At 50.8% G+C, this 19853-nt stretch overlaps 1 protein-coding gene across 1 annotated transcript in view; it reads left to right on the top strand.

The window, feature by feature from the left end:
* The first annotated feature begins 12746 nt into the window (after positions 1 to 12746).
* The window catches only part of LOC122551958 (insulin-like growth factor-binding protein 5), a 92888-nt gene continuing 85781 nt past the window's right edge, over positions 12747 to 19853 (top strand). The window contains exon 1 of the mRNA XM_043694530.2: positions 12747 to 13444. Within this exon, the coding sequence (XP_043550465.2) occupies positions 13078 to 13444 (367 nt within the window). The 5' untranslated portion in view covers positions 12747 to 13077. The remainder of the gene's footprint in view (positions 13445 to 19853) is intronic.

Below are 19853 nucleotides of genomic sequence, written 5' to 3' on the forward strand. Positions count from 1 at the left end.
CAGTTAATAAATCAGGAAATTAAAGCCAATCTCATGGAACCAAATAAGCATTGCTGATTTATGCAAAAACTTATCCAGTTCACTAACGTCCTTTCAAGAAGGAATCTGCCATCCTGACCTGGTCTGACCTACATGTGACTCCAGACCCACAGCAATGTGGTTGACACTCAACAGCCCTCTGAAATGTCCTTAACAAACTGTAAGGATGTGTCAAAATATTATGACATCTAAAGAAAAGAATAGAATGGAACAGGACAGGCCAGTCTGAATAATGTGAAAGAATTGCATCTTTTGCCCAGGGAGTAATTTGTGATTTGAATTCGTTTTCACCCTCAGGCCATGTGCTTGACATTGAATGCTTTGTCGTTATGAGAGCATGAGACATTGAACTCATTGAGTCAGCTCTATCATTCAGAGAAACATAGAAAGTAACAGCAGGAGTAGGCCATTCGGCCCTTCGAGTTTACTCTGCCATTTAAAGAACAAAGAACAGTCCAGCACAGGAACAGGCCCTTCGGCCCACCAAGCTGGCACTGACACATCAAATCAAAAATCCTTTTGCCTTTACACTGTCCGTATCCCTCTATTCTCCGCCTATTCATGTCTCTGTCGAGATGCCTCTTAAACATTGTTACTGTATTCACCTCCACCCCCTCCTCTGGCAGCATGTTCCAGACACTCACCACCCTCTGTGTAAAAAACCTGCCTTTTGCATCTCCTTTTACCTTAAAGCTATGTCCCCGAGTAACTGACATTTCTACCCTGGAAAAAAGACTCGCACCATCAATTCTATCCAAGCCTCTTGTATCTTTGTAAACTTCTATCAGTTGCCCCTCAGCCTCTGATGTTCAAATGAAAACAAACCAAGTTTGTCCAATTTCTCCTCCAATACCCTCCAAATCAGGTCACAACCTGGTAAACTGTTTCTGTACTCTCTCCAAAACCTCCACACCCTGCTGGTAGTGTGGTGACCAGAACTATACACAATATTCCAAATGTGGCCGAATTAAAGTTCTGTACAGCTGCAGCATGTCTTGCCAGTTTTTATACTCAGTGCCCTGACAGATGAAGGTGAGCATGCCCCATGCTTTCTTGATCACTTTATCCACTTGTGTAGCCACGTTCAGGGAGCTGTGGAACTGTATGCCCAGATTCCTCTGTACGTTGATGCTAAGGGTTCTGCTGTTTACTGTATACTTCCCGCCTGGTTTAGACCTTCCAAACTCTATCACCTCACATTAGTCAGGAATAAATTCCCATCTGCTATTTCTCTGTCCAACTCTCCAGCCTGTCTATATCCTGCTACATCCTTTGGTAATCCTCCTCACTTTCCACAGCTCCCTCAATCTTTGTGTTATTCACAAACTTCCTAATCAGATGACCTTCATCCTCCTCCAGACCAGTTATATATATGTTACCCAACAGGGAACACCACTGGGCACAGATCTCCAGTCAGAAAAGCACCCTTCCATCGCTACTCTCTGTCTTCTGTCTTTGTGCGTGGGAAATCATGTCTCACAAGCTTGCTTGAGTTTGTTGAAGAAGTAACAAAGATGATTGATGAGTAGAGTGGTAGATGTGATCTATATGAACTTCAGGAAGGCACTCGACAAGATTCCCCATGGGAGGCTGGTTGGCAAGGTTACATCTCACGGAATGCAGGGAGAACTAGCCATTTGGACCCCAGCTATTCGCAATATATTTGTTAATGATTTAGATTTGAGAAATAAAACTGGCTCAAAGGTAGAAGACAGAGGGTGTTGGTGGAGCATTGTTTTTCAGACTGGAGGCCTGTGACCAGTGGAGTGCAACAAGGATCGGTGCTAGGTCATTTATATAAATGATTTGGATGTGAGCTTAAAAGGTAAAGTTAATAAGTTTGCAGATGACACACCAAACTTGGAAGTGCAGTGGACAGCGAAGAGGGTTACCTCAAATTACAATGGGATCTTGATCAGATGGGCCAATGGGCTGAGGAGTGGCAGATGGAGTTTAATTTCGATAAATGTGAGGTGCTGCATTTTGGGAAAGCAAATCTTAGCAAGACTTATACACGTAATGGTAAGGTCCTAGGGAGTGTTGCTGAACAAAGAGATCTTGGAATGCAGGTTCATAGCTCCTTGAAAGTGGAGTCACAGGTAGATAGGATAGTGAAGAAGGTGTTTGGTATGCTTTCCTTTATTGGTCAGAGTATTGAGTACAGGAGTTGGGAGGTCATGTTGCGGCTGTACAGGACATTGGTTAGGCCACTGTTGGAATATTGCATGCAATTCTGGTCTCCTTCCTATCAGAAAGATGTTGTGAAACTTGAAAGGGTTCAGAAAAGATTTACAAGGATGTTGCCAGGGTTGGAGGATTTGAGCTATAGGGCAAGGTTGGACAAGCTGGGGCGGTTTACCCTGGCATGTCAGAGGCTGAGGGGTGACCTTATAGAGAGTTATAAAATCATGAGGGGCATGGATAAGTAAATAGACAAAGCCTTTTCCTGGGGTGGGGGAGTCCAGAACTAGAGGGCATAGGTTTAGGGTGAGAGGGGAAAGATATAAAAGAGACCGAGGGGCAACTTTTTCACACAGAGGGTGGTGCATTTATGGAATTAGCTGCCAGAGGAAGTGGTGGAGGCTGGTACAATTGCAACATTTAAAAGGCATCTGGATGGGTATATGAATATAGAACATAGAACATAGAACATGGAACATAGAACAGTACAGCACAGAACAGGCCCTTCAGCCCACGATGTTGTGCCGACCACTGATCCTCATGTATGCACCCTAAAATTTCTGTGACCATATGCATGCCCAGCAGTCTCTTAAATGTCCCCAATGACCTCGCTTCCACAACTGCTGCTGACAACGTATTCCATGCTCTCTCAACTCTCTGTGCAAAGAACCCGCCTCTGACATCCCCTCTATACTTTCCTCCAACCAGCTTAAAACTATGACCCCTCGTGTTAGTCATTTCTGCCCTGGGAAATAGTCTCTGGCTATCGACTCTATCTATGCCTCTCATTATCTTGTATACCTCAATTAGGTCCCCTCTTCTCCTCCTTTTCTCCAATGAAAATAGTCCGAGCTCAGTCAACCTCTCCTCATAAGATAAGCCCTTCAGTCCAGGCAGCATCCTGGTAAACCTCCTCTGAACCCTCTCCAAAGCATCCACATCTTTCCTATAACTGGACACAGTATTCCAAGTGCGGCCTAACCAAAGTTTTCTAGAGCTGCAACAAGATCTCACGACTTTTAAACTCAATCCCCCTGTCAATGAAAGTCAAAACACCATATGCTTTCTTAACAACCCTGTCCACTTGGGTGGCCATTTTAAGGGATCTATGTACCTGCACACCAAGATCCCTCTGTTCCTCCACACTGCCAAGAATCCTATCCTTAATCCTGTACTCAGCTTTCAAATTCGACCTTCCAAAATGCATCACCTCGCATTTATCCAGGTTGAACTCCATCTGCCACCTCTCAGCCCATCTCTGCATCCTGTCAATGTCCCGCTGCAGCCTACAACAGCCCTCTATACTGTCAACGACACCTCCAACCTTTGTGTCATCTGCAAACTTGCTGACCCATCCTTCAATCCCCTCATCCAAGTCATTAATAAAAATTACAAACACTAGAGGCCCAAGGACAGAGCCCTGTGGAACACCACTCACCACAGACTTCCAGGCAGAATATTTTCCTTCTACTACCACTCGCTATCTTCTGTTGGCCAGCCAATTCTGTATCCAGACAGCTATGTTCCCCTGTATCCCATTCCTCCTGACCTTCTGAATGAGCCTATTATGGGGAACCTAATCAAATGCCTTGCTGAAGTCCATATACACCACATCCACAGCTCGACCCTCATCAACTTTTCTAGTCACATCCTCAAAGAACTCGATAAGGTTTGTGAGGCATGACCTGCCCCTCACAAAGCTGTGTTGACTGCATTTAATCAAGCCATGTTCTTCCAGATGGTCATAAATCCTACAGGAAGGTTAAGAGGGATTTGGGCCGGGTGCTGGCAGGTGGGACTAGATTGGGTTGGGATATCTGGTCGGCATGGACGGGTTGCAAATCTCTATGATTCTATGACTCTAAATTACACTGCAAAATCTCCACGTCATCCTCATAGTTCACTCTCCCACGCAGCTTTGTGTCATCCTCAAATCTGGAGATATAATATTTATTTATTTCTCAAATCTAAATCATTAACATATATATGCGAATAGCTGGGGCCCAAGCACTGATCCCAGTTGGACCCCACTAATCACTGCCTTGGAAAAAGACTTGTTTACCATTACTCTTTATTTCTTGTCTTTTTTTTGTTCATTTGGAACTTGGGTATCGCTGGCCCGGCCCAGTATTTATTATCCCGTCCCTAGTTGCCCCTTGAGAAGGTGGGGGTGAGCTGCCTTCTTGAACCGCTGCAGCCCATGTGCTGTGGGTAGACCCACAATGCCCTTAGGGACGGAAATCTAGGATTCTGTCCCAGGGATGTTTGCTAATTAGTTTCTCTCCATCTCACTGCACTACCCACAATCCCATTAATCCTTCATGTGCAACCTTTTCAAAAGCCTTCTGAAAAATCCAGAACCACCTCCCAGATTCCACTGCATCCCCCACAATGACGGCATCGCGGCAACAGCCTCAGTACTCAACACCAACAGCTACCAATCTCCAAACACCGTCCTACAACTCATCCACTTTATCCTCGACCACAACGTCTTCACCTTCAACAATCGGTTCTTCATCCAGACACACGGAACAGCCATGGGGACCAAATGTGGACCCCAATATGCCAACATTTTCATGCACAGGCTCAAACAAGACTTCTTCTCTCTGCAGGACCTCCAACCAACATTGTACACCAGGTATATTGACGACATTTTCTTCCTCTGGACCCATGGCGAGGAGTCACTGATAAAACTACACAGTGACATCAACAAGTTTCATCCCACCATCAAACTCACCATGGACTACTCTCTACTATCTGTCTCATTCTTGAACATATGCACCTCCATCAAGGATGGACACCTCAGAACCACACTCTCCCGCAAACCCACAGACAACCTCACAATACTACACTTCTCCAGCTTCCACCCAAAACATATTAAAACAGCCATTCCCTATGGACAAGCCCTTTACATACACCGGATCTGTTCTGGTGAGGAGGATCGTGACGGGCACCTGGAAGTACTCAGTGATGCCCTCACAAGAACGGGGTACGACGCCCAACTCATCGACCACCAGTTCCGACGTGACACAGCAAGGAACCGTAATGACCTCCTCAGGAGACAGACACGGGCTGCAACCGACAGGGTACCCTTCATTGTTCAGTACTTCCCAGGAGCTGAAAAACTACACCATGTTCTTCGTGACCTGCAACACATTATCAATGAGGATGAGAACCTCACCAAGACCTTCCCCACACCTCCACTTCTCATCTTTAAACAACCGCCAAACCTCAAACAGATCATTGTTCGTAGCAAACTGCCTGGCTCTCAGGACAACTCCATACAACCCTGTCACGGTGGACACTGCAAGACGTGTCAGAGTGTGGACATGGATACCACCATTACGAGTGTGGGCACCTCCCACTGTGTACGTGGCAGGTACTCATGTGACTCAGCCACTGTTGTCTATCTCATACGCTGCAGGTAAGGATATCCTGAGGCACGGTACATTGGTGAGACCGAGCAGAGGCTACGGCAACAGATGAACGGGCACCGCAGAACAATCAACAGACAGGAGTGTTCCCTCCCAGTTGGAGAACACTTCAGCAGTCTGGGACATTAGGCCTTGGACCTTCAGGTGACCGTCCTCCGAGGCAGACATCAGGACAGACAACAACGCAAAGTGGCCGAGCAGAGACTGATAGCCAAGTTCATTACCCATGTGAATGCCCTCAACTGGGACCTTGGGTTCATGTCACACTACAGGTGACCTCACTACACACACACACACACACACACACACACACACACACACACACACACACACACACACACACACACACACACACACACACACACACACACACACACACACACACACACACACACACACACACACACACACACACACACACACACACACACACACGCAGACCTTCTCTCATACCCAAGCTCTCTCTCATATGCTCACACATACACTCCCAGACTCGCACTCACACATGCACCGTCTCACAGACTTATACCCCTTTACACTCACACTCACACGCATACACACTCTCTCACAGACACTCATACCCCACGCCCTCACACGCACCAACATGCACACACACACGCGTTTGTGGGGTGAATTTGTACTTGCAGAATTACATTTTATTTTGCTCAAAAACTGCATGAATCCATGTAAGATTCTGTAAATTCCTTTTTTAGATTAGAATCAGTCTGTACGTTGGGGCACAGACAGTCTCACACAGGACACCTCACACCTTCAATGCAGTATCTGGGCTGACATGGCACCTGTTGTTAAAGAATGTAACTTTAAGAAAGTTTTGTGATTTACATATAAAAGAACTGAAACCAACAAGGTCATTCGAAAAAATGAGAGACTTAACAAACAATCCAGATCTTTTTCAATGTATAATTTCAGTTACATCACACTGTAAACTTTTGCTAAAAATTCTGTGTCTTACGATCTCCACAACCACCTGATGAAGGAGCAGCGCTCGGAAAGCTAGTGCTTCCAAATAAATCTGTTGGACTATAACCTGGTGTTGTGTGATTTTGACCTTTGTACACCCCAGTCCAACACTGGCATCTCCAAATCCTGATTCCACTTGATCATGTTCTATGTTCTGTGTAACTCTACCAGTTTCATTCTCAAAGAACTATAGTCGAATTGTCAACCTCCTTCCAACTATAGTGGACAGCAGTGGTTCAAAAAGGCAGCTCATCGGACCAGAGTTCGATTCCCGCCTCGGGTGACTGTGTGGAGTTTGCACATTCTCCCCGTGTCTGCGTGGGTTTCCTCTGGGTGCTCCGGTTTCCTCCCACAGTCCAAAGATGTGCAGGTCAGGTAAATTAGCCATGATAAATTGTCCATAGTGTTAGGTGCATTAGTCAAGGGTAAATATAGGGTAGGGGAACGGGGCTGGGTGGGTTACTCTTCGGAGGGTTGTTGTGGACTTGTTGGGCCGAAGGGCCTGTTTCCACACTGTAGGAAATCTAATCCCCTGTCCCTAGTTGCCCTTTTAATACTGGCTTTCAATCCTGGTCTTAGAATCCCTACAGTGCAGAAGCAGGCCATTCGGACCATCGAGACCACACCGACCCTCTGAGGAGCTAATCCACCCAGGCTGCACATCCCTGGACTTTATGGGGCAATTTAGCTAGGCCAATCCACCCTAACTTTGAGATTTATCAAATCTGTTAGGTATTGAACAATTGATTTACTCTGTGACACGTTGGTTTGCTGCTTTGATCCAACAAGACACTGGCGATCACAAACTGTTCAATATCGCCGACTTAATAAATACAATTCTGTAAAACTTTAGCTGTGTTGCACTATAAGGTGCTACTGCCTCCGAGTGGCCAGGGTTATTACTGCAGCCTTAGAAAATGTAAAAGGGTTAAAGGATTCGTTAAATAATACCCTTGTTTTAAAATTTAAAATCTTTTTTTAAACTTTTCTGGCGCCAGAGACCCCCCCCCCCCCCCCCCACCCTACTCAGTCTTTTTTGGATCAAAGTATAAAGGAGAATATGAGCAAGGTCCCCTCAGATTCTGAAAACCATCTCTGACAGCTTGGCCAGAGTTGCTAAGATGTAATTAGATTTATCAGCGACTTCCCGGTCAGGATCTATTGCCTTCGGGAGTGTGAGGCTGACAGAGAAAGCTGGAAACAGAGGTGGGAGTCACAATGGGTATCGAATCAATTTTAGGAAGTCAAGATAGAAAAGGACATGAGGGGTATCAGCTACTAAAACAAGAGGTGATCAACAGCAGTCAGGAGGAAGTGACAAATGGGAGATGTGTGGGCACCTGGGGCAGACAGTTATAATGAAGGTAACAGTTGAAGATAAATGGACAGAGACAGAGAAATGAGGAAGCAGACTGCGGGGTGGGGGGAGTGAACATAAGAACAGACTGGGAGGAGCAGGCCATTCGGCCCCTCAATCCTGCTGGCTGTTCAACAAGAGAATGTCTGACCTGATTACTCCACATTCTCGCCCTTACCCTACCCCCCCCCCCAAAAAAAAACACTGTTAGTCAGGAATCTCCCTCCGTCTTCAAAATATTCAATAACCACACCCCGTCTCTGCACCCCCTCCACCTCCACCCTTGTCTGGGACTCTCTGCTGGTTAAGGTGCTGGGTTTGGGATTCTCTCTGCTGGTTAAGGTGCTGGCTTTGGGATTCTCTCTGCTGGTTAAGGTGCTGGGTTTGGGACTCTGTGCTGGTTAAGGTGCTGGGTTTGGGATTCTGTGCTGGTTAAGGTGCTGGGTTTGGGATTCTCTCTGCTGGTTAAGGTGCTGGGTTTGGGATTCTCTCTGCTGGTTAAGGTGCTGGCTTTGGGATTCTCTCTGCTGGTTAAGGTGCTGGGTTTGGGACTCTGTGCTGGTTAAGGTGCTGGGTTTGGGATTCTGTGCTGGTTAAGGTGCTGGGTTTGGGATTCTCTCTGCTGGTTAAGGTGCTGGGTTTGGGACTCTGTGCTGGTTAAGGTGCTGGGTTTGGGATTCTGTGCTGGTTAAGGTGCTGGGTTTGGGATTCTCTCTGCTGTTAAGGTGCTGGGTTTGGGACTCTGTGCTGGTTAAGGTGCTGGGTTTGGGATTCTCTCTGCTGGTTAAGGTGCTGGGTTTGGGACTCTCTGCTGGTTAATGTGTTGGGTTTGGGACTCTGCTGGTTAATGTGCAGGTTTTGGGATTCTCTGTTGGTGCTGGGTTTGGGACTCTCTGCTGGTTAATGTGCAGGGTTTGGGACTCTCTCTGCTGGTTAATGTGCATGGTTTGGGATTCTCTGTTGGTTAGTGTGCTGGGATTGCCCCATTAGCTATCAGAGGGGATAACAGTAACTGAGCAAGGTTGCCCCAGAACCTTAAACCTTCAGGAAGTGTGGAGGTGATGAAGTGTGTAGAAATGCCTAAAAGAAGTATTTGAGGTTCAAAACTAATTTTACAGGAAATAGCGTGTTGTCCGGTATATTTGCGGCTGGGGCACGGGGTGGTGGATGCTGCAGTTTCTTGAAGCTCGTGTTAAACCTCATCGGGAGGTCACTGGGTTCAGGTCCAAGCCCCAACCCCCCAGGAAGGAGATACCGGTCTTGGAGGGGATCAGAGCACACTCTCCAGAAACATCCCGTGGCTGAAAGGGTTAAATTGCACAGACAGGGCTTGTAATCCCCTGGAGAGGAAGATTAAAGAAAGATCTCATCAAGGTAGATCTCTGTGATCTTGCCCATCCCCCAGGCATGCCTTAAGTTGCCTGAAGCCCCAGGTACAGACGATAACTCCCTTACTTTCTCCAACTGTCTGCTCTCTCCACCTTTAAGGGATTCCTTAGGGACTACCTCCTCATCCAGTATCACATCTTATAGCTCACTCTCATATTTAAGGTGCTGAAGTATCCTGGATCATTTTGCGATGTTGAATTTATATTCGATTTATAGAACAGAAGCTGTTATTGTGAGCAGGATAAGCTACCACAATGAACTGAGTCACTGGATGGAAATTAACTGTTTCCTCTGGTGTTGGGGGTCCAGAAAAAAAAGGGGCAGACACCTAATGTTATGAGCCAGGGTCAAGGGTGATGTCAGAAAACACTGTGATTCACGAAGAGATTTGGAAATCTGTCACTGTAAAAGACCTGTGGGTGAATTCATGAACTTCCCAGGCAGAAACAGAGAATAGGAGCAGGAGGAGGCCATTCAGCCTTTGAGCCTGCTTCCCCATTCATCACCAACATGGCTGATCATCCAGCTCAAAGTATGGTTTCTCCTCATGCCCCTTGAGGTCTTTAAAATCTAAAAATTCACCTTGATCTTTCAAGAATATCTGTGGCAGAGAATTCCACAGGTTCACCACCCTGAGAGTGAAGAAAGATTTCCTCATCTCAAACTGATTGGCTTATCCTATATCCTGGGATTGTGTCCCCTGGTTCTGGACTCCCCTTCCAGAGAAAATATCCTCACTGCATCTAGTCTGTCCAGCCCTGTTAGAATGTTATACATTTCAATCAGACCACTCTCTCACTCATTCTAAACTTGAGTGAATACAGACCCAGTCAAACGTCTCTTCATCCAGCAGTCATAATCAAAGACCCCTCCCACCCCAGTTATATACTCTTCCACTGTCTTCTGTCAGGCAGAAGATATAAAAGTTTAAAATCATATATAAACAGATTCAAGAACAGCTTCTCCCTCGCTGTTATCAGACTTTTGAACAGACCTCTCAAATGTTAATGTTGATCTCTCTCTGTCTCTGCACCTTCCCTGCGGCTGTAACACTGTATTCCACACTCACCTCTGCTACCCTGATGCACTTGGTATAGTACGATCTGCCTGCGTAGCATGTAAAACAACACTTTTCACTGTATCTTAGTCCATGTGACAACAATCAATCAGTCAATCAATCCTGCCATCTCCATTGTCAGCTTTGACAAAGGGTCAGTTAGACTCGAAACGTCAGCTCTTTTCTCTCCTTACAGATGCTGCCAGACCTGCTGAGATTTTCCAGCATTTTCTCTTTTGGTTTCAGATTCCAGCATCCGCAGCAATTTGCTTTTATCTGCCATTCCCAGTTTCCGTTGAGTGAACCTCCACTGCACTCTGTCTACGGCAGTATATCCTTTCTTAGACAGGGAGACTAAAACCATGCACAATGCTCCAGTTGTGGTCTCACCGAGGCCCTGTACAGCTGCATGAAGGCATTCCGACTTCTGAACTCAAATCCTCTTTCAATAACGGCCAATATACCACTTGCCTTCCAAACTGCTTGCAGCAGCTGTCTGTCTAGCTTCATTGACTGGTGTACAAGAACACCCAGATCCCTTTACACATCCACACTTGCCAATATTAAATAACTCTTAGTTCTGTTTTTCACACCAAAGTGTATAACTTCACACTACCTGCTGTGTGTTTGCCCACTCACTCAAAATCACCTTGAAATCAAGATGTGATGCTGGAAAAGCACAGCCGGTCAGGCAGCATCTGAGAAGCAGGAGAGTTGATGTTTTGGGCAAAAGCCCTTCATCATTCCTGATGAAGGGCTTTTGCCCGAGACGTCAATTCTCCTGCTTCTCAGATGCTGCCTGACCGGCTGTGCTTTTCCAGCACCACACTCTTTGACTCTGATCTCCAGCAGCTGCAGTCCTCACTTTCTCCTCAATCACCTTGAAGTTTCCCTGCATCCTCCTCAACCCACAATCCCACCCAGGTTTGTGTCATCAGCAAATGTGGAAATGTTGCATATAGTTCGCTCATCCAGGTCACTGAAGTTATCACATGAATAACTGGGGCTTGATCCCCACCGTACCTGACCAGCCACTGCCCGCCACTTGGAAAATGACCCATTTATTCCCACCCTCTATTTTCTGTCTGTCATCCAGATCTCGCTCCATGCCAAAATGCTACCCCCTAATCCAAGGGTTTTAATTTTTCCCACCAAACTCTTATGAGGAACCTTATCAAAATCTTTCTGAAAATCTAAATACACCACATCCACTGGTCCTCCGTTAGTAATTTTGCAGTTAAATCCTCAAAACAAAGCTCCATTAGGTTTGTTAATCATGATTTGCCTTTTATAAACCCATGCTGGCTTTATCCAATCCTGCTAATGCTTTCCAAATGTTCTGTGATCATGTCTTTGATACCAGACTCCAGCATGCTCTCCAGGATTGATGCTGGGCTCAGTGGTCTGCAATGTCTTACTTGTCCCTCTTGTTTCATTTTGTGTGCTCATTGGTCGATCAGATTTTATGGGATATGGTGAGGAATGAATGTCAATTGATGCAGGGAAACCATGACCTAACTGGATGATGGAACAGGATCAAAGGAGCTGAACTCTCTCACCCTGTTCCTCTGGCGAGCAGTGGGATGCACTCTGTAACTAGTGAGGACAGCAGGATCCGGTCACTGTGTTCAATCAGCAGAAACCCTTCAATATTTAAACTCAGAATTAATGGATCCAGCCTTCAATGGCTGGCCTCTCTTACCTGCTGTCTCCCTGAGGGGGTGTGTGTGTGTGTCTGTGTGTGTGTTTTGTTTCAGAAATATATCCAGTCACAAATGCACTTTGGTTCTGTATCTGTCTCACTCTGTGTCTGTTTGACCATTTATGTTTGTCTGTGTGTGTGCACCTCTCTCTCTCCCTGTCTCTCGCTTTCTGTGGATCTCTTTCTGTCTCCAACCCCCCCCCCCCCCCCCTTGACCATGTGCGTGTATCTGTGTGTATCTCTCTCCTGTCCATCTCTCTCTCTATCTCAGTCTTTCTATACCTATTTCTCTCTGTCTTCCCCGCCCCCACGCTTTCTCCATTTCTGTCTCCCTGTCTCTCTCTGAACCTGTCACTCTCTCTGATTTTGCTTCTATTATTCCCCTTGTTCTCTGATGTACACTCTCTGGGAGAATGAGAAACCCGAGTGGGTTAAATCACCATCTTCGCTGATTACAGTAAATAATACGTTGGTTCAAATTTTCAAATGGGTGTCACCTTTCAGACGGGAGCTGAGTGAATGTTGGGCTGGCTTACAGCTGGGAGCTGGATCTGCAAGTAAGCCTCGGTCCGGAGGAGTGATTAATTCAAAGCAGGGATGTCTATTTAAAAAGGGCATTGGGCAGTGAGTGAACAGATTGTGAAGCAGAGACGGAGACACTGCTCTCTCTCTCTCTCTGATAGTTCAGGAGCTGCAGGTTTCACAACTTTTCCAGCAGACAACTTTGTGTTTACAATTTTATTTTGCAAAAAGAAAGTACTTTTTTTAAAGGAAGGAGAAAATAAAAGGGGCGATTTGAAAACTTCTGTTTGGACGCAAAGTTTTGGAGAAGTTTTTGGAAAGTTGGCGAAACTTTAGTGTTGTTTGCGGTGTGTTCAGGAGCCTCTGTCCCTGTCCCTGTGCCTGTGTGTGTGTGTGGGAGCTGCTGGATCTGACCATGTTATTGTGGACTATCTCGCTGTTCCTCCTGGCTGGGTGCAGCTGCTGCCAGGCACTGGGGCCGATGGTGAACTGTGAGCCGTGTGATGAGAAGGCAGAGTCCCTGTGCCAGGCACAGCCTGTGGGCTGTCAGTTGGTGAAAGAGCCGGGCTGTGGCTGCTGTATGACCTGTGCCCTGACCGAGGGCCAGAGCTGCGGGGTCTACACTGAGATCTGCGGCACAGACCTCAAGTGCCTGCCCAAACCGGAGGAGGAGAAACCGCTGCACGCCTTGTTACACGGCCGTGGGATCTGCCTGCCCGCCCGCAGTTACCGGCACAGCCAGGAGGAGGCAGCTGCTGCTGCTGCAGCCCAGCCCAGGCCAGGTCAGTGCTCCCCCCGCACCCCACACCCCTCACCCAGCACCCCACACCCCTCACCCCGCACCCCCTCACACCTCACCCCGCACCCCCACACCCCTCACCCAGCACCCCCCTCACCCTGCACCCAGCACCCCACACCCCTCACCCCGCACCCCCTCACACCTCACCCTGCACCCCCTCACACCTCACCCCGCACCCCCTCACACCTCACCCTGCACCCCCTCACACCTCACCCTGCACCCCCACACCCCTCACCCCGCACCCCCACACCCCTCACCCCGCACCCCCACACCCCTCACCCCGCACCCCCACACCCCTCACCCTGCACCCCCACACCCCTCACCCTGCACCCCCACACCCCTCACCCCGCACCCCCTCACACCTCACCCTGCACCCCCACACCCCTCACCCCCACACCCCTCACCCCGCACCCCCACACCCCTCACCCCGCACCCCCACACCCCTCACCCCGCACCCCCACACCCCTCACCCCGCACCCCCTCACACCTCACCCTGCACCCCCACACCCCTCACCCCCACACCCCTCACCCCGCACCCCCACACCCCTCACCCCGCACCCCCTCACACCTCACCCTGCACCCCCACACCCCTCACCCCGCACCCCCACACCCCTCACCCCGCACCCCCTCACACCTCACCCTGCACCCCCACACCCCTCACCCCGCACCCCCACACCCCTCACCCCGCACCCCCACACCCCTCACCCCGCACCCCCTCACACCTCACCCTGCACCCCCACACCCCTCACCCCGCACCCCCACACCCCTCACCCCGCACCCCCACACCCCTCACCCCGCACCCCCTCACACCTCACCCTGCACCCCCACACCCCTCACCCTGCACCCCCACACACCTCACCCTGCACCACACACACCCCTCACCCTGCACCCCCTCACACCTCACCCTGCACCCCCCTCACACCTCACCCTGCACCCCCACACCCCTCACCCCGCACCCCCACACCCCTCACCCCGCACCCCCACACCCCTCACCCCGCACCCCCTCACACCTCACCCTGCACCCCCACACCCCTCACCCCGCACCCCCACACCCCTCACCCCGCACCCCCTCACACCTCACCCTGCACCACACACACCCCTCACCCTGCACCCCCTCACACCTCACCCTGCACCCCCCTCACCCTGCACCCAGCACCCCCACACCCCTCACCCTGCACCACACACACCCCTCACACAGCACCCCACACACACCCCTCACCCAGCACCCCAGACCCCTCACCCAGCACCACACACACCCCTCACCCAGCACCCCAGACCCCTCACCCTGCACCCCACACCCCTCACCCCGCACCCCCTCACACCTCACCCTGCACCCCCCTCACCCTGCACCCAGCACCACACACACCCCTCACCCAGCACCCCCCACACCCCTCACCCCGCACCACACACACCCCTCACCCAGCACCCCAGACCCCTCACCCAGCACCACACACACCCCTCACCCAGCACCCCAGACCCCTCACCCAGCACCACACACACCCCTCACCCAGCACCCCACCCTCCCCAGCTCACCCAGACCCCTCACCCAGCACCACACACACCCCTCACCCAGCACCCCAGACCCCTCACCCAGCACCACACACACCCCTCACCCAGCACTCCCACAGTCCCCTCACCCTGCAGCCCCCTCACCCTGCAGCCCCCTCACCCCGCACCCCACACACCCCTCACCCTGCACCACACACACCCCTCACCCCGCACCCCACACACCCCTCAGCCAGCACCACACACACCCCTCACCCAGCACCCCAGACCCCTCACCCAGCACCACACACACCCCTCACCCAGCACCCCAGACCCCTCACCCAGCACCACACACACCCCTCACCCAGCACCCCAGACTCCTCACCCTGCACCCCACACCCCTCACCCAGCACCCCACACCCCTCACCCTGCACCCCACACACCTCACCCTGCACCACACACCCCCCTCACCCTGCACCCCACACCCCTCACCCAGCACCCCAGACCCCTCACCCTGCACCCCACACCCCTCACCCAGCACCCCCACACCCCCCTCACCCTGCACCACACACCCCTCACCCTGCACCCCCACACCCCTCACCCTGCACCCCCACACCCCCCTCACCCTGCACCACACACACCTCACCCTGCACCACACACACCCCTCACCCTGCACCCCACACCCCTCACCCTGCACCCCACACCCCTCACCCAGCACCCCCACACCCCCCTCACCCAGCACCACACACACCCCTCACCTTGCACCCCCCACACCCCTCACCCTGCACCCCACACCCCTCACCCTGCACCCCCACACCCCTCACCCTGCACCCCACACACCTCACCCTGCACCCCACACCCCTCACCCTGCACCCCACACCCCTCGCCCTGCACCCCCACACCCCTCACCCTGCACCCCACACACCTCACCCAGCACCCCCACACACCTCACCCTGCAATATACCTGCCCAGGCCAATCTACCCATCCTGAGGTAATCTGTCTTATGCCAGAATTCTGCTTGTTCCAGGTAAACCATCTGCCACGGGTAATCACCGTAACCCAGCCAGCACCCCCTCAGAGTCCCCTCCATCTGGCTGAGCAAATGTCTCCTCATCTCAGTTCCATCGGGTCGTCCCTTCACTCTGAAGCTGTGCTCTTGGGTCCCAGTCTCTCCTACTGGTAGAAACATTTTCTCCATGTCCACTCTATCCAAGTATTTCCATATTCCTATAAATTTCGATCTGATCCCCCTCGTCCTTCTAAACTCCATCGAGTACGGACTCAGAGTCCTCCATCGCTCCTCATATGACAAGCCCTTCATCCCTGGAGTCATTCTTGTGAACCTCCTCTGCACCCCCTCCAACACCAGCACCTCCTTCCTCAGATACAGGGTCCACAACTGGTCACAATATTCCACAGAGTGATAAAGAAACACTGTTGAGGGGTGGGGTATAGGACACACCATGAGAAGAGACAGATAAAAAACAAGTCAGAAACAGATCAAAACAGGGTGAGAGATGGAAAGTGGGAGATAGAGGGGTCAATAACAGCAAAGAGAGTGACAGGGCAGAATAGAGACAGCGACAGAGTGTGTGTGAGACAGAAAATAAATGAGAGAGGGTGTATGATATAGTGAAGGAGAGCGAGAGAGAGAGAGAGACAGTGGGAAAGAAAAATTCAAACGGTGACAGGAATAGACATAAAGAGAAAAGATAGAGACTCACAATAATTTGGAAACAAAGGAAGGAGCCATTCCAGAGAGAGATGGAGAGAAAGAGAAAGCACAAAACGAGAATGGGGGACAGATCCAGGTGGGGAGAGAGAAAGAGACAGACAGACAGACAACAGGGATAAATAACCAGCATATTTATTATTAACTGTGACAGATTGGGTCACCCAATGATGTAGTTTACAGGAATATGAGAGAGAGACAGAGAGAAAGAGAGTGACCCAGGACAGATATTTGGATGTGGGGGTCGCTGGCTGGACAGCATTAATTGCCCGTCCCTAGTTGCCCCTTGAGAAGGTGGGGTGAGCTGCCTTCTTGAACCGCTGCAGTCCATGTGCTGTGGGTAGACCCATAATGCCCTTAGGGAGGGAATTCCAGGATTCTGACCCAGTGACACTGAAGGAACGGCGATATATTTCCAAGTCAGGATGGTGAGGGGCTTGGAGGGGAACTTGCAGGGGGTGGTGTTCCCATGTATCTGCTGCCCTTGTCCTTCTAGATGGAAGTGGTTGTGGGTTTGGAAGGCGCTGTCTGAGGGTCTTTGGTGAGTTTCTGCAGTGCATCTTGTAGATGGTACACACTGCTGCTACTGAGTGTGGGTGGGGGAGGGAGTGGGTGTTTGTGGATGTGGTGCCAATCAAGCAGCTGCTTTGTCCTGGATGGTGTTGAGCTTCTTGAGTGTTGTTGGAGCTGCCCCCATCCAGGACAAGTGGGGAGTTTTCCATCACCCTCCTGACTTGTACCTTGTAGATGGTGGACAGACTTTGGGGAGTGAGGAGGTGAGTTACTTGCTGCAGGATTCCTAGCCTCTGGCCTCCTCCTGTAGCCGCTGGCAGGTAGAGAAAGGGAGAGTGACTGTCATGTGAGAGAGAGAGAGAGAGAGAGAGAGAGAGACAGATAAACCGAGAGTGACCCAGAATAGATGGGCAGAGAGAAAAAGAGAGAGAGAGAGCTTGACTAAAATTCAAGTTGCAGTATCCCTGTCACAGGAGGATGGGGTGATGTGGGCTTGCAGGGGGTAAGGCTGTTTGTGGAGGAGATGGGTAAGGGAAAGTGGGACCTCTCTCTGTCTCTGTAGCTGTGAAACTGGATTTTGTTTTGACACACAAGCCCTGAGCTGACCGGCAACGGGGAGGGAGGGAGACAGAGCTCGGGGAAGGAGAGCGGAGAGTGAGTTCGAGGCAGTGTGCTGCTGCAGAATCTCCCAGCCTCCGAACATGTGCTCACTAAATGTCAGAATTCAGAGCTGAACTTGCTGTGTGCGATTGTAGCTGACAGGAGATAAGTCTGAAGTGTGTTCTTGTTCCATGCACTAGTGATGCTCTCGCTCACACCCTGACAGCTGCTCCCATCATACAGATGTGCAGAAAGCCAGCCAGATGTAGCTGTCTTCTATCCAGCTGCTGCCTTTTGCACTGCAGCTGTCAGAGGGAGACACAGCAGCTGAAATTTGCAAGGCCCCCAACGCAGGATTCCCAGGAATGCTTGTAAACTCTGGATCAGCTGTTTGGCAAGAAACAGAGACTTGATTGCAAGGACAGAGGCTCAGGACAGTCTTTGACAAACAGAATCCGGGGAGAGAGATTGAGGAGGGGCACGAAGCGTAAACTCACAAAAGGGGATAAGAGACAAAGTCTAGGAAAATCCCTTGGCCAAGGAGTAATCACACTAACCCCATGGTACAAGCAGACTGGACAGGAACTCACAGACTCATAGACATTTACAATGTAGATGGTGGCCATTCAGCCCATCTCATCCCTGCTGTGCATTAACGATCTGACTACTCATAGAACAAAGAACATACCAGCGTAGTACAGGCCCTTCGGCCCTCGACGTTGTGCCGACCTGTGGAACCAATCTGAAGCCCATCTAACCTACACTATTCCATTCTCATCCATATGTCTATCCAATGACCATTTAAATGCCCTTAAAGTTGATGAGTCTACTACTGTTAGAGTCAGTGCGTTCCATGCCCCTACTACTCTCTGAGTAAAGACCTATCTCTGACATCTGTCCTATATCTATCACCCCTCAATTTAAAGCTATGTCCCCTCGTGCTCGCCATCACCATCCGAGGAAAAAGGCTCTCCCTGTCCACCCTATCTAACCCTCTGATTATCTTGTGTATCTCAATTAAGTCACCTCTCAACCTTCTTCTCTCTAACGAGAACAGCCTCAAGGAGTTGAATACAAGAGTAAACTGCACTGTCAGAGGGTCAGTGCTGAGGGAGTGCCGCACGGTCAGAGTGTCAGTGCTGAGGGAGTGCCGCACTGTCAGAGGGTCAGTGCTGAGGGAGTGCCATACTGTCAGAGGGTCAGTGCTGAGGGAGTGCCGCACTGTCAGAGGGTCAGTGCTGAGGGAGTGCCGCACTGTCAGAGGGTCAGTGCTGAGGGAGTGCCGCACGATCAGAGGGTCAGTGCTGAGGGAGCGCCGCACTGTCAGAGTGTCAGTGCTGAGGGAGTGCCGCACTGTCAGAGGGTCAGTGCTGAGGGAGTGCCGTACTGTTGGAGGGTCAGGACTGATGGAGTGCCGCACTATAGGAGGGTCAGTGCTGAGGGAGTGCCGCACTGTCGGAGGGTCAGTACTGAGGGAGTGCCGCACTGTCAGGGGGTCAGTGCTGAGGGAGTGCCATACTGTCGGAGGGTCAGTGCTGAGGGAGTGCCGCACTGTCGGAGGGTCAGTACTGAGGGAGTGCCCCACTGTCAGAGGGTCAGTACTGAGGGAGTGCCGCACTGTCATAGGGTCAGTGCTGAGGGAGTGCCGCACTGTCGGAGGGTCAGTGCTGAGGGAGTGCTGCACTGTCAGAGGGTCAGTACTGAGGGAGTGCCGCACTGTCAGAGGGTCAGTACTGATGGAGTGCCGCAATGTCAGGGGGTCAGTGCTGAGGGAGTGCCGCACTGTCAGAGGGTCAGTGCTGAGGGAGTGCCGCACTGTCAGACGGTCAGTGCAGAGGGAGTGCTGTACTGTCAGAGGGTCAGTGCTGAGGGAGTGCCGCACTGTCAGACGGTCAGTGCTGAGGGAGTGCCGCACTGTCAGAGGGTCAGTACTGTGGGAGTGCCGCACTGTCAGACGGTCAGTACTGTGGGAGTGCCGCACTGTCAGAGGGTCAGTACTGTGGGAGTGCCGCACTGTCAGAGGGTCAGTGCTGAGGGAGTGCCGCAATGTCAGGGGGTCTG

This window comes from Chiloscyllium plagiosum, unplaced genomic scaffold (genome assembly GCF_037043375.1).
Source record: "Chiloscyllium plagiosum isolate Xiang-an unplaced genomic scaffold, Cpla_swu_hap1 HiC_scaffold_7, whole genome shotgun sequence".
Taxonomy (NCBI): domain Eukaryota; kingdom Metazoa; phylum Chordata; class Chondrichthyes; order Orectolobiformes; family Hemiscylliidae; genus Chiloscyllium; species Chiloscyllium plagiosum.